The sequence below is a fragment of the Ailuropoda melanoleuca genome, chromosome 6, assembly GCF_002007445.2.
Source record: "Ailuropoda melanoleuca isolate Jingjing chromosome 6, ASM200744v2, whole genome shotgun sequence".
NCBI lineage: Eukaryota > Metazoa > Chordata > Mammalia > Carnivora > Ursidae > Ailuropoda > Ailuropoda melanoleuca.
Genome location: NC_048223.1, coordinates 80873519 through 80896222, shown reverse-complemented (window position 1 = coordinate 80896222; position 22704 = coordinate 80873519). Strand labels below are relative to the sequence as shown.

At 44.2% G+C, this 22704-nt stretch overlaps 1 protein-coding gene across 1 annotated transcript in view; it reads left to right on the top strand.

The window, feature by feature from the left end:
• POLR3A (RNA polymerase III subunit A) overlaps nt 1–22704 on the top strand; it is a 46172-nt gene that overhangs the window by 9377 nt on the left and 14091 nt on the right. Inside the window, exons 6-19 of the mRNA XM_019798736.2 lie at nt 1718–1957; nt 2069–2231; nt 2411–2547; nt 3858–3961; nt 4563–4704; nt 7035–7175; nt 11516–11585; nt 12003–12130; nt 12235–12373; nt 13703–13867; nt 16903–17075; nt 18727–18838; nt 19583–19701; nt 21275–21412. Coding sequence (XP_019654295.1) covers nt 1718–1957; nt 2069–2231; nt 2411–2547; nt 3858–3961; nt 4563–4704; nt 7035–7175; nt 11516–11585; nt 12003–12130; nt 12235–12373; nt 13703–13867; nt 16903–17075; nt 18727–18838; nt 19583–19701; nt 21275–21412 — 1971 coding nt within the window. The remainder of the gene's footprint in view (nt 1–1717; nt 1958–2068; nt 2232–2410; nt 2548–3857; nt 3962–4562; nt 4705–7034; nt 7176–11515; nt 11586–12002; nt 12131–12234; nt 12374–13702; nt 13868–16902; nt 17076–18726; nt 18839–19582; nt 19702–21274; nt 21413–22704) is intronic.

The window sequence follows — 22704 nt, the reverse complement described above, 5'->3', positions numbered from 1 at the left end:
AGGAAAAAAAGAGTCTTTCCATAGATAGCATCAGTCTTGCCTCCCCACCAGGTAGAAATGCCTTCTGCAGCGTCCTCAGCAGACTGAGCAGCAGGCCAAGGTTCTCTCTGCCATCCAGGGCAGCCCACACTCCACCAGGGAGCCCTGGCTGTTTGGATATTGTGCCTTGGACCAAACAGCCCTTCTTTCGTCTCTCCAGCCGTCCCTAACTTCTGTTTCCTAGTACATAACCATCAGTCAGGGTCCTCTTCCTGTGCCCTTTGGGAGGCAGGTGTGATGTCACTCCTGAGTAGCAGCCTGGCCAGGAACTGGTCGGCAGACTCTTGTTAGTCCTCCTGCCCTCCTGCAACAGCCTTCAGTTCCGTGATGTTCTTGTCTAGCACTGACCCTGGTACATGACGTCTGGCCTTCATCCTGTTCCTAGAACTCTTAGTGTAGATTTCCTCCGACTGCCTCACGTGGCCATGAGGTGCTCGTGGCTGGGAGGCAGGGAAGCTGAGGAAGGGAATTCTGTGGGCAGGGACCCGGACCACAGAACTTCAGGCAGGGTTCCTTCTTTCTCCCCAAGCCCACTGCCATCTCCAGGGGAGGCCCACAGAAACCTCCTCTTGCGACTGTCCTAAGGGCAGTGGCTTTTCAAGCACTTCTTCTTAACTTTGTTCCCTATCTCATTAAGTTGTGCATAGTGAGTTCTGCATGTAACATGTATTCTTTGTCACACAGTCTTTGATCCCAGGAAAATGTAATTTTTGGCAACAAGACTCAAGCTGACCATTCTCACCTTTCATCTTTGAGTATCTGATCATGGGCATAGTTCTTATATTATGAGTAAGTTGTTATAGCATAGCATTTCTATAAAATGAAGTTGATACAGAGGCAATATTTAAGAAAAATACGAAGGCAATATAAGTCCACTACAGAAAATTTATTTTTTAACACTTTTTTTTTTTAAGATTTTATTTATCAGAGTGTGCACAAGCAGAGGGAGTAGCAGGCAGAGGGAGAGGGAGAAACAGGTTCCCCACCAAGCAGGGAGCCCGATGCAGAGCTCAATCCCAGAACCCTGGGATCATGACCTGAGCTGAAGGCAGCCGCTTAACCTACTGAGCCATCCAGGCGCCCCACTGCAGAAAATTTAAATGTGAACAAAGAAGCAAAAAGATTATAATTACACTCACCTGCAGACAGTACTGTTAACACCTTGCTAAACGTCTATTTCCTCTTTTCTGTACAGATGTACATTTTCCCCCAAAATGAGATCATATCATACACATGCTTCTTCCATTTATCAATATTTTATGAACAGCTTTCATGGCAGTAGCTACATTTCTGTAGTGTCTTTTTTTTTTAATAGCTTCGTGGTTGCTCGTGTATGGATATACTATGATTTTATCTAGCCAGCAACCTGTCGGGCTATTTCCAGGTCTTCACTGTCAACCACTTTAGGGAACATCCCTGTAGTTGAATCTTTATGTTGATTTCTAAAGTCATTACCTTTGCAATAATTAGAAGTGGAATTACTGGCCTAAATAATTGGATAAAAAGCACGTACGTGGGCTCTGCCACCATAGCATGTTACCAACAGAAATTTCTGTCAGTGCATATAGTTAACTCTGAGTTAAGTGGTGGGTGGGGTGGAGAGCATGGAGAAGTAAACCCTTGCCCAGACTGTGGAAAGTTACCATGTCTCTCCATTCTCCTTTTCTCCTCTCCATAGGAAAACTTGAATCCCTTAGTAGTTCTGAATTTATTTAAACGAATCCCAGCTGAAGATGTTCCTCTACTTCTGATGAACCCAGAAGCTGGAAAGCCCTCTGATTTGATTCTCACACGACTTTTAGTGCCCCCTTTGTGTATCAGACCCTCCGTCGTGAGCGATTTGAAATCTGGCACCAATGAAGATGATCTGACAATGAAATTGACAGAAATCATTTTCCTAAACGACGTCATTAAAAAGGTCAGTACTATGCAAACACTTATGCAAACAGCATATCTATGGAAACATGTCTCATCAAGAAAGTTACGTTGACCCAGGATCATGTTTTCTTCATTCTCTGCTCATTTTTAGCATCGGATATCAGGAGCAAAGACCCAGATGATCATGGAAGACTGGGATTTCCTGCAACTGCAGTGTGCCCTCTATATTAACAGTGAACTCTCGGGCATTCCCCTCAACATGGCGCCCAAGAAGTGGACCAGAGGTTTCGTCCAGCGCCTAAAGGGAAAACAGGGTATGTTTCCAACAAAATGTGCAGGAGACAGTCTACTGCCTTTGTTACCTTTTTCTGGAGTGTATGTCTTGCTTATCTAATTGGAAATCACAGACTTTCCTAGTTCTCTGTGGTCATATTATTCCGAAACAGCACACAGTTGTTCCATGGAGACCTATGACCTGTTTTTATTGATTTAGGTCGATTTAGAGGCAATCTGTCAGGAAAGAGAGTGGATTTTTCTGGCAGAACAGTCATCTCACCTGACCCCAATCTCAGGATTGATGAGGTAGCTGTGCCAGTTCATGTGGCCAAAATTCTTACTTTTCCTGAGAAGGTAAGTACCATTCAGCCACTCAATTCTGTGTTTTGAATCTTGTCTTTTATTTTGAGATTCCAAACAATAGACAGTTGGAAAATCCCAGGTAATGCACACAACCCACAGTTTGGTATGTGTGAGTGCTATCTTCCGGTTTCATACGTCTCCCACTGCATATAATATCTACAACGGTACAACCTTAGATGTGTCTGGGTTTCTATGTATACACTCACAGATACGTTACACGTAATCTACAGCTTGTTTTTCCAAGTGATATGGTCTCTGACCTCTTAGTTCATTCTTACCTCATTTTTTTTTTGGTAAGATTTTATTTATTTGAGAGGAAGAGGGAGAGGGAGCCCAAGCAGAGGGAGTAGCAGGCAGAGGGAGAAGCAGACTCCCCACTGAGCAGGGAGCCCAACATGGGGCTCCATCCCAGGACCCCGCAATCATGACCTGAGCTGAAGGCAGATGCTTAACCAACTGAGCCACTCAGGTGTCCCAACCTCATGTTTTTAAAGTAACTAAATGATAAACACCACACCCAGTTAATCTCCTTGGGATGGATTATTATGTTTAAAATTTTATAATCACTGAGTCAAATACTTTGACTGTTTTAAGGCTGTTAATGCATAGCCAGAAAAACTTGACACTTTACTCTTAACTCTCACTTATCATGAGTGTAAAATGGGAATCATAGTAATTGAGGTATAGAAAACTAAGTCCTGACTGTAAGTCCTGATAATAGGAGGATATGGGCTTTGGCTTTGCTTTTGAGATTCATAATTAGCCCAGATCATGGAAGCTTCTGGTAAAGCTTGTATAAAGTAGCCTCAGATACTTTATGTATCTGATCCAGAGATTCCTTCTTTGAGGTAGTGTTCCTCAGACTGTTGTCTGAGAAGTTACAGGCCATGACAATGCCGAGCAGGGCCTAGTGGTGCTGGAGTCACAGCCTTTAAACCTCAGGAGCCCATGGTAAATCATAGCTAGTGAAGTTACCAACTGTTCTTAGGATCGCAGAAGGTGCCGGAAGGTCCCTACAGCTCAATCCAGCCCACTGATTTTACTAATAGAGAAAAACCAAAGGCCAATAAAGGACTTGGCTGTTTCACCCTGCCAGTGGTGAGTTCAGATTGGAACCCGGGCTCCCATGTGCCAATCCGCCGTTGTCGTTAAACTCAAGACCCAAGGCAGCAGGATGCCTGTGGTTGCCTTTCTCCTGGAATCACCCAACGAAAGGAAGGATTGAGATGCAGTTCAGTATCATGCGCGAGTTTACAGAAACTCAGTGGTGTCTCCTTGTGTCTTTTATTGTGGTTGTGCAGGTGAACAAAGCAAACATCAATTTTTTGAGGAAACTGGTTCGAAATGGCCCTGAAGTTCACCCAGGAGCCAATTTCATTCAGCAGAGACACACACAGATGAAAAGGTAATTCTGGCCCAATCCAGCCATATTTAGCAACGTCCTCGTGCCCAAGGTCGCCATACTCAGCCACAGAATACAGTCCAAAATACAACGTTTGTGACATTTTAGCATGTGGAAAATACTGTTTAAATTGCAGTGAGCGCAGGTCCACCATGTGCCATGTTTGCGCATCGCATATATGCAAATGCCCGTTTGTTCCCTAGCATTTATTGTTGGGTCTAGGTAGACAGAACACATGGAGTTAGGAAAGCCAGTCATTTTCTCTATCACACGGGCTGTCTGGGTTTACTTCAGTGTACTTACAACCTTGCCTTGCCCGCTGTGGCTTTCCACTAATCACTGCTGCCTTCTGATCTCTTGAGATAAACGTAACACAAAAACCTATCAACAGGGCGCTGTGGGAGAAGGTGACTTATTACTGCATTTCTGTGATTCTAAGACATAACTCTTCTCCTATTTTAACATTATGAAATGAAGGGCTCGTGGAGGCACCTTAGATGCAGGGAAATGTGAGCGTTTTCAAGACTGAGTCCTGACGTGAAGGGGGAGCAACTTGGCGAGGAGGCTTTATTCTCACAGATCATGTTTCTTATCATACATGTAGGTTTTTGAAGTACGGAAATAGGGAGAAGATGGCTCAGGAGCTCAAGTACGGGGACATCGTGGAGAGACACCTCATAGACGGAGACGTGGTGCTGTTCAACCGGCAGCCCTCGCTGCACAAACTGAGCATTATGGCGCATCTGGTGAGCATGACGCTTCTGTTTCTATCTTCTGTCAGGTGGGAATTGGCTGGGTGTGCGATGCTAAATTCCAGACCCCTAAAATTCAGATTGCCGGTGATCTCAAATTTTTAGGACTTCTGATTTTTCTCTACTCTCACTTTTTAGTTTGAGTGAAACTTATCATTTCAAGCTTCCCTTCAGTGTTTTTCTTATTTATAAAATCCACACACAGCAGTGAAACAGAAAGGAACTAATTGAAAATTAGCATGAAAGTGACTGGCGTGATTCCACTTGCAAACAAAAATACATACATACATGTGTGTGCGCTGACTTCTGTAAAATAGATATGGCAGAAAGTCAGTTTCGAGTTTAACTTAGCATATTAACTACGGAACTAAACTGCTTAAGAGATTTTTCGTTGCAGTGGCCCTCCAGCAAAGACCTAAAGCATATTTTCTTCGGTGATTTAGTTTTACAACAGCAGCAGTTCCTTTTTCTGGAGATTTAAAATGGAAATTAGAAGGACTTTAATTCACTAAATATTCATAAATTCTCCTATCTCCAAAGCCGTTAAATCCATGAGCATTTGCAAACAGTGTTTAAACAGGTTCTTCGGGTAGTGTCTTTCTAGATTTAGTTTTTCACTTCATGAACACATTTCATCAGTTTTTTTACTTAAGTGTGGAAATACCAAAGAAGCAATTTATGATTATTGGGATTACAATTATGGGGATCTAGGGAGGGGAACAAAAGCCTTCCCTTTCCAGAAACTTTTGCTTGGCTTTGGGGCATTCTTAAAATAAAAATGTTTTTGTTTGAAAAATTTCAAATATATACAAAAGTAGAAAGAATCCTATGAAGAACTCCTATATTCTCATTCTCTTTATTTAATAATTTTCAAGATTTTGCCACACCTGTTTTCTTTCCCTTTTTCCTTTGATGGCCCCAGATGCCAGGCCTTTTTTTTTTTTAAGACTTTATTTATTTGAGGAAGAGCATGAGATGGGGGAGGGTCAGAGGGAGAAGCAGACTCCCTGCTGAGCAGGGAGCCCAGTGCGGGACTTGATCCCGGGACTCCAGGATCATGACCTGTGCCGAAGGCAGTCACTTAACCAACTGAGCCACCCAGGCGCCCCCCAGATGCCATGTCTTTTCTCCGTGTGTGTTCAGTTTACTTCTGTAAGACTCACGTAACCACAGTGCCTTACCACACCACACAGAATGAACACTCCCTCCTTGGTATTGTCCAGCACCCAGTGCGTGTTCACATTTCCCCAGGCGTCTCAACGGTCTTTTCGCAGCTTGTTTGTCCAAATCTGGACGCAAAGTCTGCAGATGACATTTCGTGGATAACATGTCTTCAATCTCTCTTGATCTGGAACAGCGCCCCCCCCCCTTTTAATTTTACTGTTGCTGAAAAAGCCAGGTCATTTGTCCTGGTGAAATGTCCCGTGTTCTCTAATATGCATGGCATTGTTTCTTCATTCTTTTATTGCAGCAAACGGGACAATAGTTCTCAAGGCAGGATCATATTCATGTTCAACTTCCGGCAAGAGTAGCTCCTAGGTGGTGCTGGCTACTTCCTCTTGCCTTATTTCAGAAGACACGTGTTGTCTGGCTGCTCCACTCTTAGATACGCTAGAAGGTTAGGGCATCAGATTCTTCAGCCTGGTGCTTCCCTTGAAAGTTCCTTGTCGACCTTTTTTCTAAAGGTTTCCTCCATTTATGATTGTTGCCAACATTATTTCATGCAAAATGAAGATTTGCTAATGTATCATTACTTTCACATTTCATACCTACCATTTGTATAATGAAGACTTTTGTCTTATTAAACTAGGGCTATTTGCTTACCCAAAAATACAATTCCTAAAGGAAAGGCAGCACAAATGCCTGATTCTTTTTCCTTTACTATCAGTTTGGGGAGGAGAAATTTGATGTTCAGTTTCTTCCAACTAGGTTGGTTTGGGTTTTGTGTGTGGTTTTGCTTTCCTTTTTTTCAGTGTCATTATAAACTCATGGGTTTTTATTTAGTGAGTGTGTTCTAATCAGCTTCTGCCATGAATCTATTTGATATCAAACTGTGATATCATTGGCCAAGGGAGCCCTTTCTTATGGCTCTTAGGTTGGTATTTGCCTTGTGTTAAACTCATTGCATTGTTTTAATCTAATAAAGCTACTTGAATAAGTCCGTAAGTGACATGTTTTCACTTGACAGGACATACTAGAAATTTAATAATCTAAAGTATCCCGTTCTCCAGGAAACCATTTATTAATGTTTTGAAACCATGAAGTTTTGGATAAATGACTAAGTCCCTCTCCTGTTTTGTTTTGTGTGTGTGTGTATTCCACAGGCCAAAGTCAAGCCGCACCGGACCTTCAGATTTAACGAGTGTGTCTGTACACCCTACAATGCGGATTTCGATGGTGATGAAATGAACCTTCATCTTCCTCAAACGGAGGAAGCTAAAGCAGAGGCCCTTGTTCTGATGGGGGTACGTAGAGTGGCAGTCCTGCCTCTGTATAACAGCTTGAAAAGAGGGGAAGGGCAGTGGGTCCTGTTTGAAAGCACGTTATAGTGTGTAAGGGAGTGTCTGTGACAAGTGGGGAGTCGAGGAGTATCTTCTGGCCTATAATGTGCATCTCTAAGGGAAAGTACCTGTGCGAGCACCAGCTGTGAAAAGATGAGACAAGTGGAAGCCCTGGATCTTTTAGTTTACGTTTCACTCTTAGGCTTTATCACATATCGTTCCCTCTATCTATCCTTGTATCTATCCGTAATCCATCTTATATCTGGAAGCATTTAATGGTAAGTGACAGACATTTAGTATATTCCCTAAATACCTCAGTCTACATGTAGTTAGATTTAAGTGGTTTGTTTTTTCCCCTTATTTTTCCTTTTTAAGGTGAAGTGTACCATTCTGTTGTATGCATTGGCAAGTGCATAGAGCTATGTATATTAATTAGACTATCGTCAAGATAGAGAGCCTTACTATAACCCCCGAAGTGTCTTCTTGTGCCTTTCCATTATAACCATGCCCTCACCTGCTGGCGGCAATACCGTCCTGATGTTTTCCCTGCTTTGTATCTGGTGTGTCTTTTCTAAAACTCCACGTGAGTGGAATCATACATATATGTCTTTTTGTGTACCTCTCCTTTCACTCAGCATGCTTTTGAAAATCATCTATAGTTGTACATTTGTTGCAGTTTGTTGCTTTTTATTGCTGGAGAGTGTTGGATGAATAAACCAGTTCATGTTTAAAAAGTAAAAAAGACAAGGATATAACAATATGTTGACTGTTGGGTATCATGGGAAAAGCATAAGACATTCTACATAAGTGGATTTTTTCGTAGCTGAAAATTCTTTAAGTACTAATACATTTTACTGAACAGTCTGAACAAAAATCTTCCAACTGTATATTACATGCTTGCTTGTTGTCTAGAGCACACACTGAACAAAGTCATTCTGTAGGGGTTAGGTTTTCTGTGTTCCAGTACTCTGGTTTTCCGTGTCATGGGCTGATTTGTCTGTGGCTGTCAGTGCTCCTACCTCCAGAACGCTTCTCACCATTTCTGATTCAGTGCTTTTTTAATCTTTTAGCTTAGGGTGTTAGTATGATTCTAAAGTAAAGACAATTAAGTTCTGCAAGTGTATCTATTAAACTACAGGACGATTCGGTGGGGACAGGGAGGAGGGGCTGCATTCTTGGCTCCTGCCTGGGTTCTTTGCGCCTGAAGTTGATATAGTTTTTCTGGTAAAGTGTGTATACACTTTACTAAGAAATTCATGTGGCTAAAATACACTGTGGTCTTCAGTTTTTAAAGCATGATTCTTATTTATTCAAACGTTCCGGCATAATGGAGTTACTTAAATAAGGTCAGATTTTTACATGTCACAACTGCTCTGTGTTCTTTATTTCCACCTCTTTTTATCTGTTTGTTCCTTATCCGTGAATTTAGATACTTGTTTTGGTCATGGTTTGTAATAGCCTCTATTTTCCTTTTTACTGCTTACTGTACTATAAATGCCCCCATTTGCGCACCTGGGTGGCTCAGTTGGTTTAGCGTCAGACTCTTGGTTTTGGCTTGGGTCATGATTTCAGGATTGTGAGTTCGAGCCCTGCGTTGGGCTCTACACTGGGCATGGAACCTGCTTTAGATTCTCTCTCTCTCTCCTTTTTTCCTCAGCCCCTCCCCTCCTTTAAAAAAGTTAATAAATATAAATTTAAAGATAAATGCCCCCTTTTGTTGTAAAGTCTTCATAATTACAACTATAATGGCTTCACAGTATCTCCCCAGGTTAACACACCAAGGTTCATTTACCTTCTCTTGAGAATTTAGGGTGTTTTCCCTCTTCTGCTATGAGGATGAATCCCTCAGTAGCCATCTTTGTGCATTTGGAGTCTGTCTTCTTCTGAATTATTCCTTCAGACTCCTCAGTCTTTTAAAATGACTTGGTTGATGCTCGTTGAGCACCAACTGTGCCCAGTACTCTTCTAGGAACACAGCACAGAATAAGAAAGTCAAAGTCCTTGTTCTCATCCGTTATTCAAATAGGGAGAAGTGGAGTATAAACAAATATAAAATAGGTCAGGTGGTGGTAAGTACTGAGAAGAAAAGAACAAAGCACAGCAAGGAGGAAAGAAAATGAGAGGGTCCTGTTCCATGGTGGATGGTCAGGGAGGCCCATTGGAATGATGACACTTGAGCCAACTTCTGAAAGAAGTGGGAGAATGAGCATCGTGACTGTCAGCATAAGAGCAGTCCAAGCAGAGGAGCAGCTGGTGCAAAGACCCTGTAGTATGATCATAACTGGCATGACAAGAGGCTAGCCTGTTTCCTCATGAGCCTCAGTATTTGTAGCAGTTGTGATGAGTGCCGTGTTCGGTGTTGGTGGACAGCGAGAGATGATGGAGGGTGGGCGGCCATGAATGAGTTCTGCGCTCCTACAGTCAGATGGCATGTTGATCATTCCTTCTGACCTTGCACTCTCTTTTCTAATAAGCTCTCCAGAGGACATAATCAGAGTTGCAAAACTGTGATAGTAAAATATTAGAAACAGGCAATCTTACCAATAAAGAATTGGTAAGATTAAATTATGTCTCATTCATACCACAAAATCTGTGCGGCTCTTGAAAATGATGATATAGTTTATATAGTTATTGGCATGAAAGCTACTTATGATTTGTTTTTTATTTAAAAAAGCAGGCTGTGTGTATGACATGATCCTATTTTATTTGGTAAATCTCTGCTTCTATGTTTATAAAAACGTTTATAGCCGAGGGCGCCTGGGTGGTGCAGTCGTTAAGCGTCTGCCTTCAGCTCAGGGCGTGATCCCGGCGTTCTGGGATCGAGCCCCACATCAGGGCTCCTCTGCTGGGAGCCTGCTTCTTCCTCTCCCACTCCTCCTGCTTGTGTTCCCTCTCTCGCTGGCTGTCTCTCTCTCTCTGTCGAATAAATAAATAAAATCTTTAAAAAAAAAAAAAAGTTTATAGCCAGAAGTTGGAAGGGTTATATACCAAAATCTTATAACAGCAGTTCTTTGGTTTGGGAGTTCCATAGGGAGATGTTTTTTTGGATTTTTTATTTTTTTTACCTTTTTTACATGTTTCTATTTTAGATTTTTTCTATAAAGAACTATTTTTGTAATAAAAAGTAATGTGTAGAATGTTGCCAGTGATATCAGCTGTGTAACTGGTTTCTAGTGATAACGGCATGCCGCCAACCAGTTGGGCTTTAGCATTGACTTTGCTACTGGGGATCTATTTCGTTACAAGAACATATTTCTTTGGTTAAAAATGACAACAGTTAAACACAGGTTCCAAGGATATTGGGATGGAAGAATCTTTAGTTACCATCGGGACAAATCCCCTCAATTACATGTAAGAAAATTATCTACTATATTGACTCAGCAATTCCTACTCAGTGGAGTGGGTATGGCTCTAGCCTGAGTGTAGTCCCAAGTTACCCAGGACAATTGCAAAATATGCAGATCCCAGCTGCATGCGCTCAGGCCCCAGACCACCTCCCTCTCCCACTCCAGAGAGACTCTTGAAAGCAGGCATGAACAACCGTCTTCCAGCCCTAGTTGGAGGATCACTGTTCTGTGCAGCATTCACAAGGAGGCCCCTTGGAGGGCCTTTTACTCCAGGTGAGGTTGCCCAGACAACCCACAAGTAACACGAGCATCTCCACATCAAGATCTGAGGAAATTTATCCGTGAGTTCTATCTCAACAACAGCAAAAATTGAGCAGATGCATTCTGATGCATAGAGAATTCTTTGACTTGTTAATTACGCCCTGAACAACTAGCACCCCTTTTTGCTCAGTGTAGGCACTCATTAAATTTTAATTAAATCCTGTTGTTAATTATTGTTAGAACCCAGTGTCTTAACCAAGAGAAGTTCAGCAGTTGTGCCGTCATCATGGAGAGGTATGAAATTGATAGACCTCAGAGTTAACAGTGCTGCTCATCATTCATAGAAGTGAATTTTCTTTGAAGAAGTGCATTGATTAATAACTGTGAAGTCTTACACACATGTGGAGTTCTTAGAGGAATCCAAAACAACTTCACTCCGTATTGATTTTAGTGTTGGTAAGAACATCTGAGGCCTATTTCTTGTCTCGCCTTGGCAGGTAAAGGAAAGAGGAGCTGGTAACAGCTGGGATTGGGACCCCTGGCTTCCATGTCTCAGCCTCTTTTTCCTGCTCCCCGACTAGTCTGTATTTATTTACAGCAGTTCGGAGGCTTTGTGGTGCAGTTCCGTGGCCTGCGTCATGCAATCCAAAGAATGTATGGGTGGAATGGCTAACATAGTGTTTGTTTTCCCTTCAGACTAAAGCAAATCTGGTAACACCAAGGAATGGAGAACCACTAATTGCTGCTATTCAGGATTTTCTAACAGGTGTGTTTGTGAATTCGCTTGAAGGGGGACTGGAACACCAGGATTTTCATTCACAGCGAATCACGTAACAACTTAAAAAGCTGTGTAATTTCCTGTGTTCTGTTCTGTTGTTTGTTTACTAAGTGTGATTGTGAATCGACTTGAGAGATTTTGTATTGGTTGGTTATGCATGGAATCAGCATTTGTTGATCTAAGGTGCACTAGACATTTTTCTGAGTGTTGGAGATAGGGCAGTGAGTCAAAGTCCCTCTTCTCGAGGAGCTTCGATTCCAGTGGGAAGAGAGAGCCAGCAAGCAGCTGTATGTTTTAATTCACTCCTTTGGTAATAGCCCCAATTCATTTTAAAATTGAAACCTTGTGATTTTTCTCACAATTTCATTCCGTTTCTTTGTGTTGTGTTGTTTCCAACATTCGTAGGTGCCTATCTCCTTACCCTTAAGGACACTTTCTTTGACCGCGCCAAGGCTTGCCAAATCATTGCTTCAATATTGGTTGGCAAGGATGAGAAAATTAAAGTTCACCTCCCACCCCCGACAATACTAAAGGTTTGTGCGGACGCTGGGGGTGCCGGTGGCAGGTTAGCCCGCGAGCACTCTGCCGTCGAGACCAGGCTCAGCCGACTGATGCTGTGGCTTCCTTCCTCCTGCAGCCTGTCACCCTGTGGACGGGAAAGCAGATCTTCAGTGTCATCCTCAGACCAAGCGATGACAACCCAGTGAGGGCCAACCTCCGAACCAAGGGCAAGCAGTACTGCGGCAAAGGAGAGGATCTCTGTGTCAATGACTCCTGTGAGTGCAGGCAGCAGGGTGGAAGGGGGCGGAAAGCAGGTGGCCAATGACTGCCTTCACGGAGCAAGGAAACCCGAGGTTTCTCTTAGGCAGGAAGTTTATTCTTCGGGGAAATGTAGTTGGTGTTTCTCCTCTCAGCTTTGACTCCCCATTTCTCTAAAAAATCATTGATACATGATCCAGTGATTAGAATGTTCTTCTCCAGAGCTCCACATGTGTTTTAGGTGACTAGTTTCTGTAAATCCATGCAATTTCTTTTATTCTGTCCCTACCCTTTGGTTTTTTTGTTTGTTTGTTTGCCATCAGCAAGGGTCTCATTATTTAAGGCATATAATTTATCATTTTACATCCAAAAATGTGTTCATTGTCTAAAAGTATAACTAATAGGACTGTTTTTTTCCTGCCTCCTGGTCAGTAAGTTTTTTATAACATGAAGGTCAGGTGTAACCATGAGAGGATTTAATGTTAAACCGTCCAAGTCATCCAGACTAATTCAACCCAAAGTACAGTCCACAGACCAATGCCATTCGGCCAGCATTTGGTTTTTGGCACAAGCTCCTTTGCCTCCCCCACAGACTGCTAAAAAGCTATTCCCCAGCAGACTACTCTGAATGGCATTGACTTTGAATGGGCTTTGCTAGCAAGGCCTTGTGACAAGAAATGGATCTCCAGGACTCTGCACTGAAGAACTGAACTGCGGAGTCTCTGAAGGTCAAGATTTCTACTGTTTGGTCATGAAGAGTAGATGTTTTGAAGGGCTCCAATTTTTCTCAGGTTTATAACTGTTACTTTTTCTTTTTTACTTTTTACTTTGAAAATTTACTTTGAAAATACACTCTCTGGTGTTTTAGGTGTTTTGGCTCCTTGTTTTAGTTTGTGCTTTGTTTCTTCCTAGATGTGAATTTCATTCTGTTGTATAGGCTCTTCCAGGTGCCATTAGTTTTCATTCTCTTGTGTGAATAACAACGTGCTTTACCGTTTATAGAGTACTTCGTTGCACATGATTTCTTTCATCAGATGCTCAAAATATCCCTGTGACATAAAGATGACAAGGGATCAATACTGTCATTCTCAGTTCACAGTTGGAAATGAGGGTCAAGTAGTACATTTCGGAGTTAGGATTGTAAGGTAACTAACTAGGCTTTTTATGGCTTTTCAAAAGTCCCTAGATTTCTCTCTTTACTCCTCAAACATTCTTAGGAGAATTTTTATTTTCTCTGCTTTAATTTTCAATATGGGAACTTTTTTTTCAACTGCCTCCTGTTCGTTTTGGAAGGCGGCTAAGTAGTAATGGTTTGTCTACACGCATGTTCATCCTTCCCCTTGCAGATGTGACTATCCAGAACAGCGAGTTGATGAGCGGCAGCATGGACAAGGGAACGCTGGGCTCCGGATCCAAGAACAACATTTTCTACATTTTGCTGCGAGACTGGGGGCAGAGCGAAGCAGCCGATGCGATGTCGCGGCTTGCCAGGCTGGCTCCTGTCTACCTCTGTGAGTATCTCAGCATCCTCGTTCTATTGCAGTACTTGCTGAGGTGTTAGGGGCTCTGTGCGGTTTCCTTCCTTTACCTTTAACTCCCCCACCCCCACACAGCACACACGTACCTGCACACAGGAAAGGAGACTTACTCCCGGCTAAATCATTTGTGCCTTCACTTCATGAGATTAGCTCAGTACTGACCAGTTTGGTTCAGATTTGAATTTGCTCTTGAGTTCTTGTCCCACATGTGCAGTAGTAGCTCTCTGTTGCCTGTCAGACAGCGTCGTTAGACCAAGGGCCTTCATGGGCTGCTTCCCAGGTGCCTGAGCTCTGACCACAGCCCTCTGGGCCCTTGTGACTCGGCTCTGCTAGGGCCTCAGTCTTTTCCTTCTCTCCTTGCACTATTCTGTTTCTTTTGTTTCCTCGGGCTTTGAGCAGGCCCTAGATCCAGATTTTTACATGCCCAAAAGCATTTTTATTCACATCCTACACTTGATCGATTCTCCGGCTGGGTATAGAACTGTGGATTGATTTCTATCTTTCCTCGGAATTTTGAAGGTCTGCTCTACTCTGGCCCTCGGAGCNGTCCAGATTTTTACATGCCCAAAAGCATTTTTATTCACATCCTACACTTGATCGATTCTCCGGCTGGGTGTATAGAACTGTGGATTGATTTCTATCTTTCCTCGGAATTTTGAAGGTCTGCTCTACTCTGGCCCTCGGAGCTGCTGTTAAAGTGGATTTCTATTCCTGTTTTCACATTGTTGTATCTGCCTTTTCATTCCGGAAGCTTTGAGAATCCTCTGTTTTTGGTGTTCTGGAAGTTCACAGTGGTAGACCCTTGGTATGGGTCTCTCCATTGTGCTGGGCGCTCTGTGAGCTCTCTTAATCTGCCACCATGTGTCCTTCAGTTGTGGAAATTTTCTCGTGTTTGGTTTGGTTTTTGTGTTGTTGTTGTTGTTGTTACTGCTAATTTTCTCACCTTAATTACCTCTGTTCTTTCTTTTTGGAATTCCTGTTCATTGCATAAGTAGAGCTTCTAGTTGGCTCTCTGATTGCCGTATCTTCTTTTTTCCCTGGTGTCCATCTCCTTGTTTCTGGATTCCTTTTGTCTTTTTTTTTTAAGATTTTATTTATTCATTTGAGAAAGAGAGCACGCGTGTGCATATGTGCATGTGAGCTGAGGGAGAGGCAAATGGAGAGGGAGAAGCGGACTCCCCACTGAGCAAGGAGCCTGAGGTGAGGCTCGATCCCAGGACCCTGGGATCATAACCTGAGCTGAAAGCAGACGCTTAACCATCTGAGCCACCCAGGCATCACTCCTTTTATCTTTTAAAGTGATTAGTTCTGCTTTTTTTTTTTTAATTTTAACTATCATTTATTTATTTTCCATTGTGCTTATTTGTAGGTGTAGTTTTTTGCTTTTCAGGTTGTTTTTTTTTTAAGGCTCCCTGTTCTTGATCTCCAGATACATCTTCTCTGTCAGACACAGTATTTTTCATAGCTTTATTTGCTCCCTGAATTTTCTCATTAGTTTCATTTTTCTGTGCATTTGTTGTCTTTAGTCTTTCACATCAAAGACATTCCTCAAATATCTGGTAGTCCATAGCTATCCATTCTTACTTTTAGGAGTGAGACACCAAACACTGATTAGAAATGGAGCCTGTTGGGGCGCCTGGGTGGCACAGCAGTTAAGCATCTGCCTTCGGCTCAGGGCATGATCCCGGTGTTATGGGATCGAGCCCCACATCAGGCTCCTCTGCTATGAGCCTGCTTCTTCCTCTCCTACTCCCCCTGCTTTTGTTCCCTCTCTCGCTGGCTGTGTCTATCTCTGTCAAATAAATAAATAAAATCTTTAAAAAAAAAAAAAAAAAGAAAGAAAAGAAATGGAGCCTGTTGGGGGCGCCTAGGTGGCTCAGTTGTTAAGCGTCTGCCTTTGGCTCAGGTCATGATCCTAGCATTCTGGGATAGAGCCCCGCATCAGGCCCCCTGCTCAGCGGGAAGTCTGCTTCTCCCTCTCCCACTCCCCCTGCTTGTGTTCCTTCTCTCGCTGCCTCTCTCTCTGTCAAATAAATAAATAAAATCTTTAAAAAATAAATGGAGCCTGTTGGTTGATGGGCTTCTTTGTTCCTTGATTGAGCTGCAAGCCAACATTTTTATTGAGGAACTGCCAAATATCCCTATCAGTAATGCTTTTCTCTAGGGAGGCTTGGTTTCTCCAGGGACATATCTTCCAGTCTCAGTCCCCCCGTCCCCCCACCACTGGCTGAGACTTGCTTGCCAGGCTTCTGGGAGCTGGACAGGAAAAGGGGCCAAGGGATCACAGCCATGGAATATAGTGTCCCTTGTGCCCTGCTTTCCAGTCGTCCTCATCTGTCAAGAGTCCAGAGCTTTCTAATTCCATTACTGAACTCCCGTCTCCCTCAGGAAAATACTGATTTTCCCCCAGGTTTCCTTATTTCCAACACATATGTTATCCCCAGCATCTGCAGAAGCTGGTGGTACAGTTTCTAAGCCTTTCCAGACTTGTGGGTCCTCATTTCCGTAGCCACTCTTAAGCATCCCTTCCCCACCCTACTAGGCCAAGTGCCTCTTGTCCACCCATTTCTACATACGTTAGGGTTAGGATAGTTGGTGGGGCGTAGTTCCCTCAATGGTGGGGTTTTGCTGTGTTTTGGAATGATTTCTGAAGAAGGAAGGGGGCGTGGGCAGAAAGACATCTCTAAGATGGTGTCTTAGAACAAAAAGTCAGGTGGCTCACTTTCCATTGCTGGCTTTCTCCGGCTGCTTTTTAGTGTTTTAATATTGGTCTGCTTTATGTTATAGTTAGTTGGGGACATGACTTGCCCCCCGCTGGGTTGTGAGGTCTCTGACAGAATTCAGTGAGTCATGGTCATTGTCACATAACTCGCTAGGGACTGCTGAGATGCGTTTTTGTTTCATTGGATCGTGACGTGTTCTTTGAAGGTGTAAACTTGTTTCCGTGTGGTAGGCTGACCATCATTCACAGCTCTCTCTTTCTGCTCCACCTGCCAACTGTTCTGCAGCAAACCGGGGATTCTCCATTGGGATTGGTGACGTCACACCTGGTCAGGGACTGCTGAAGGCGAAGTACGAGTTGCTGAACGCTGGCTACAAAAAGTGTGACGAGTACATCGAAGCCCTGAACACAGGCAAGCTGCAGCAGCAGCCTGGCTGCACCGCTGAGGAGACTCTGGAGGTAGGGGGGAGGTGTCAACACAGTGGCTTCAGCCCCACGTCAGCTCGGCGCTGCTTGGGCGTGCGCGCGTTCCTTTAACCAGGGGAGGGCGACCTTCAGTCAGATCCTGTATATCCCTAGCAGCTCTCACATTCCTAGGTGGTGAAAACATGGCCGTCTGCTTGCTCAACCACACGGGGCTGCTCTTGTTCCAGCATCACGCCTAGGCCCCTGCTGTAACTGGTGCTCGTGCTTCTGCCCTTTCTATTTCTAGCATGTCTCCGGTAGAGACTGGCAACCACAGCTCTTTAAATGGGTGGTCTTTGATGGGGTCGCTGCTTGGCTCAGTCGGTAGAGCGTGTGACTCTCAATCTCAGGGTTGTAGGTTCGAGCCCCACGCTAGGTATAGAGATTACTTAAAAATAAAAATCTTTTAAAAATAAAATAAAAATCAACAGACGGTCTTCGTCCCTCCAGAAGAGGGAAGATTCATGTCTGAGAGTCACATATCTATCTGCTGCCCCTGTCGCATTTGAAACTAGGTTAGCTGAGAACTTGACCAGCAAGGGTCAGAATCGGAACGGCCACCAGCCACTGCGAGCCCTACGTTCTCTCTCAGACAGCCTGCGTCAGCAGTCTGACTGCACCAGGATTTTGCCTGGCTCCCTCCGGTCTCCCCTGTATACAGCCCCTGGCTCAGGGCTTTAACTCACCTAAGCGTGGAAGAATAGATAAGCAGTAAGAAATTTTCTGATGGAAGGAATTTTTTGTGAGCTAGGAAGAAAGCAGAGTTGTAGGCACTATTCATCATTAGCTCATTCGTAATCTCGCTGAGTCTTAAGAGAGAAACAGACTTACCTGGAAGGTTACTTGGGGCTTTCAGCGGCAGCACTTTGGTTTTCGTGGAAACTGCTTGTCACTGATTCAGCACCCTAAATTTTGAGTTGAGGAAGGACAACCTGTGGAAGGGCTCACAGACTAGAATATTCTTGTAGAGTCACCTCCTCCCACACTCTTAATTTGTGGGAATTCACATGTGTGCTTGGAAAGTAAAAACCAAGAGGTAAAGTTTATAAATAGTACCAGCAGTTCTCCTTTACTGTATACTACACGTTGCCTTATACTTCCTACGTTTATTTAAGCAGACGTGTATGTCTGCAGTAGCATACGTACAAACATACAGTGCTATAGGGTGCTTGCTGTACACAAAGCCATTCAAGTTCTACCTTATGGGCCACTTAAAGGATTTTTAAAATAAATAAAGATTTTTCGGGGTTTTGTTACTAATCAGTTTTACCTTAAGCACTGATTTTAGAACCTTGTGGAAGATGTGGGTCTTTTTTTTTTTTTAAGATTTTATTTATTTATTTGACAGAGAGCCAGAGAGTACAAGTGGGGGGAAACAGCAGAGGGAGCAGGGAGCCTGATGTGGGGCTCGGTCCCAGGACCCTGTGATCATGACCTGAGCCAAAGGCAGACGCTTAACTGACTGAGCCACCCAGGTGCCCCAACATGTGGACCTTTATAGTTAAGGCATTTTGGTCTTCAGAGGTTCGAAAACCTTAATTGGAAATCTGACATCTGGCTTAAATTTTTTCGAATTTCATGAAATGTCAGATCAAACGTTGGTAATTGGCAGAGCCCCCATGCACCTCTCTCCGCCCCCTGCCAGGCTCTGATCCTGAAGGAGCTGTCTGTGATCCGAGACCACGCCGGCAGCGCCTGCCTCCGGGAACTGGATAAGAGCAACAGCCCACTAACCATGGCTCTTTGCGGCTCCAAAGGTGAGTGTGCCTCCAGCTGCCGCTGTCATCATGTTCTCTATATGGGCTGCTAGGTGTTGTGCCAGGAAGTGTACACGTCGTAACTTCAGACCGTTCATTTATGAGGGGATCACTTTTTAAATCATGTGTACGGAAAGAGACTGAATTATTTGCATTGTAGTGATTTACCTGCTGTGGAGGAACTTGTACACGTGTGGATTTCAGAGCTCAGGGGTGCTTCAGGCAAACTTGATCTTATTTTTTTTTTAATTTTCTGAATTAATATATTTCATGATGTGGCAAAATGCTTTCATTTCATAGTTATTTAGAACCTGAAAGCATTAGGTTTCGTGGTACTGCACTCTGATTCAAAACCTCCGTGCTTCTATTTCTGTCAACTTTTGTAGCAGAATAAAGTCTGGCTTTGCTGCCTTTCCCCCCAGTTTTCTCCTTCCTGCTCCTGGTATATATACACACCCCCATGTTCCCATGCCTGTGTCTTTCCTTCCCACTCTTCCACTTAACTTTGGAATTCCTCCCCTCGTCCCTTTTCATGTCCAAATAGTAGGGTCCTTCTGAGCGCAGCCTGCTCTCTTCCTGCCTTTGTCTGAGGCCTCTACCCTGTGTCATTCTCTTTCTGGCTCTTACTGTCCCTAGACTGGGAGCCTGCTATGTCGTAGTCCTGTTTTATCCCACCGATCTGCTCTTACTTCATTTAATGTTATTTTGGTAAACGAATGTTATATTTCTGACCTGTTTCCCCAGGTTCTTTCATTAACATATCACAGATGATTGCCTGTGTGGGACAGCAGGCCATCAGTGGCTCTCGAGTTCCAGATGGCTTTGAAAACAGGTCCTTGCCTCACTTTGAAAAACACTCGAAGGTAAGTGTAGTGGCTCAGGCAAAACTTTGAAGGGCGGCCAACGGCACAGGAGAGGAACCGGAGCACGTGCCCCAACCAGGCTGCTCCCAGAGGAGGTCTTCCCTCTTCATCCCCGACTCAGTCATGTAGGAGCCTTGTTAGACCCACAGCTATAAAACCGGATCAACGCCCACTTCTTTGTTTTCTCTCCAAGAAGGAGGAGTTCAGGGTCTTATCCAGCTTACGTTCAGTAATCAGACTGTAAGGTTACCTCATGCGTGATCAATCTGTATGCTTATTTTGGGGATACTGACTTCAAACTGTGATGATTTTAAAATTGTGATGATAGGAACCACATTAAAACAACCAAGATTCTCCAGATTCTCCTCTCGACTTCTCAAACTCAGTTTTTTGGTTGGTTGGTTGGTTGGTTGGTTGGTTGGTTGGTTGGTTTAGGTAGAGAGTACATGCTTGTGCTTGTGAGTGGGGGAGGGGCAGACGGAGAGAGAGTCCTAAGCAGCCTGCGCACCTAGCACAGAGCCTGACGCGCGGCTTGGTCTCACAGCCCTGCGATCACGACCTGAGCCAAGATCATGACCTGAGCCAAAATCAAAAGGCAGACACTTAACTGACTGAGCCACCCAGGTGCCCTTCAAACTCAGTTTTGTTTTTTGGTGTTTTGTTTTGGTTTTTTAAGATTTTTTTTATTTGACAGAGAGCGAGCACAAGTAGGGGGAGCAGCAGGCAGAGGGAGAAGCAGGCTCCCCACTGAGCAGGGAGCCCAACGCGGGGCTCAGTCCCGATCCTGACCCAAGCCCAAGGCAGACGCCTAACATCTGAGCCACCCAGGTGCTCCTCGAACTCAGTTTTTAAATGACTTCTGCATTTCATTGGCCTTGGTGGTTTGAGCGCTAATAAAAGCAGAGATAGACAAGGATAGACAAATCTGTGCTGGGCTTTTTCTGGAACTCAGGGGCAGACAACTATTCAATCTAGTTGAGGAACTTAGAGCAGGTTTGGTCACTCAGATTCTGGATTTGGAGTCAGCTCTTACTCCCATTGAAGCACGGATGTCCCAGCTGCTCCTGTCCCATGGGCCTGCGGGATTTCTGTCCAGCCCCTCCTGGGGAGACAGGATTGCTGTCCTGAGAGTGTATAGTACTGTCTATATCCAGACAGCTCCAGGAACATTTTAGGGTCTCTGTCCAAGATCAAAATTCACTAGAAAGTCAGGCAGCCAAGTGGTCATTGGAATGATGCCTGCCATGCATGACAGGCTCAGAGTTCTAAGGGAGCCTGACGAGTTCAAAGGAGAGGCTAGAGGCATCCAGAACTTCTTGGTCCACTTGCCTGCCACTGGCACGAGCACCAGCCCTGACGGGGACCTCACCCTCGCTTGTCTCTGGGAAGGATAGTTTATGCCAAGTTATTCCTTCTTTAAGAAGGGCTTAGAAAGTCTGCCCCTTCGTGAGAGTGCACTGACCAGGTATTTATAGTCTGAAGGTGGGGCATTTTGTGATTTGAATGGGTTTTGAAGTTGTGGAACTTGCAGGGTTTTTGTCTGATTTTTCTTTTTTCCCCTGCCTCTCTTTAGCTTCCAGCTGCCAAAGGCTTTGTGGCTAATAGCTTTTATTCTGGTTTGACACCAACGGAGTTTTTCTTCCACACAATGGCTGGCCGGGAAGGTCTCGTCGACACAGCTGTGAAGACCGCTGAAACGGGGTACATGCAGGTAATTTGAAGAGATGTAGGCCGTTTACGGCAGAGCAGGACAGGGTTCTGAGAATTTTGACTGCTGAGTGTTTACGTATTTTGTACGTGAGCTGTAATGTATCGGGTCTAAGTATTTAAAAGGAGAAAATGAGAAACGCAGATGCCCTAGAAATAAACAGCCTGAAAAGGTAATGTGTTCGCTTCATCCCGTGTGCCTCCAGCCATTCAGATCAGGCCAGAGCCGCACACACCAAAGCTTTGCTGAGAACGTGGACTGGAAGTGCATCCGGGGACACATCATTGAGCCTCACAGGGCCTCTGTGTCCTGATACATGAAAACGGGGATGATGGTACCTCCCGATTGTCGAGAGGACTCTGCTTCTCACGTGGGAACTATTTGTGTAACCCATTATTAGGAGAATTTTAACTGACGCCAGGAACTTACTCCAGTGCCGGCAGAGTGCTTGGCCACTTGGAGGGATGGCTCTTTCTCCATGGTTTGCACAGTTCCAGAATAATAGGCTCAAGGCCAGAACGAAACTAGAGGGTTTCCCAATGCCTATGCTTCCAACTGCCGTAAAAATACCCCGGATGGCAGAGGAGCGAGAACACATCCCAACTTTGTTTTTCCATAAGACCACAAGTACAGGATTTCTTTTCATTCTCTAATTATCATTTTCTACTCTGTCCTCTATGATCTGTGTTTGCTTTTACATTTTTTCAATGTTTTTGTCTCCTAATACCAGATAAAGTTAAATCTCCCAGTTGCTGGGCCATGTGCTCACTGTGGCTTTGTGTACACTGTCTCCCCCTGTGAACCCCAGTTTGAGAAGCACAGCCCTTTGCAGGGTGGGAGAGCAGGACTGATAAAGCAGGGATGTGGCTGAGGGAGCCGGAATAAACAAGGTTGATGCGGGTGGGAACAGACTCAAGTCAGTAGACAGCTATGTCCATAACGTCTCCTGTATGTGTGTATCCTTATCGATACTTCCCTTTTAATTATCTTTGGATGGGACATTGCCGTTCAGTTTGGGAGTGTGCTGCTTTTGTCAGAACCCCAATGGACTGTGAAATGCTTTTCACCACTCTTGCCAGAATGTCTTTTGACTTTACTTTTTGACTTTACCTTTTTGAAGTAGGGAGTATGACTTTCCCAGAGCAGTGTGTTAACCTAGAACAAATTTGTTTTGGCATGAGGGCATTTTTGCTTTGAAGTTGCCTGGAGGAAGATTTCGCTCTCTTTAATTCACTGAGCCACCATCACATTGCTAGCTGGAGTGTTCTGCTGGTGGAAGGTTCTCCCTAAGCATA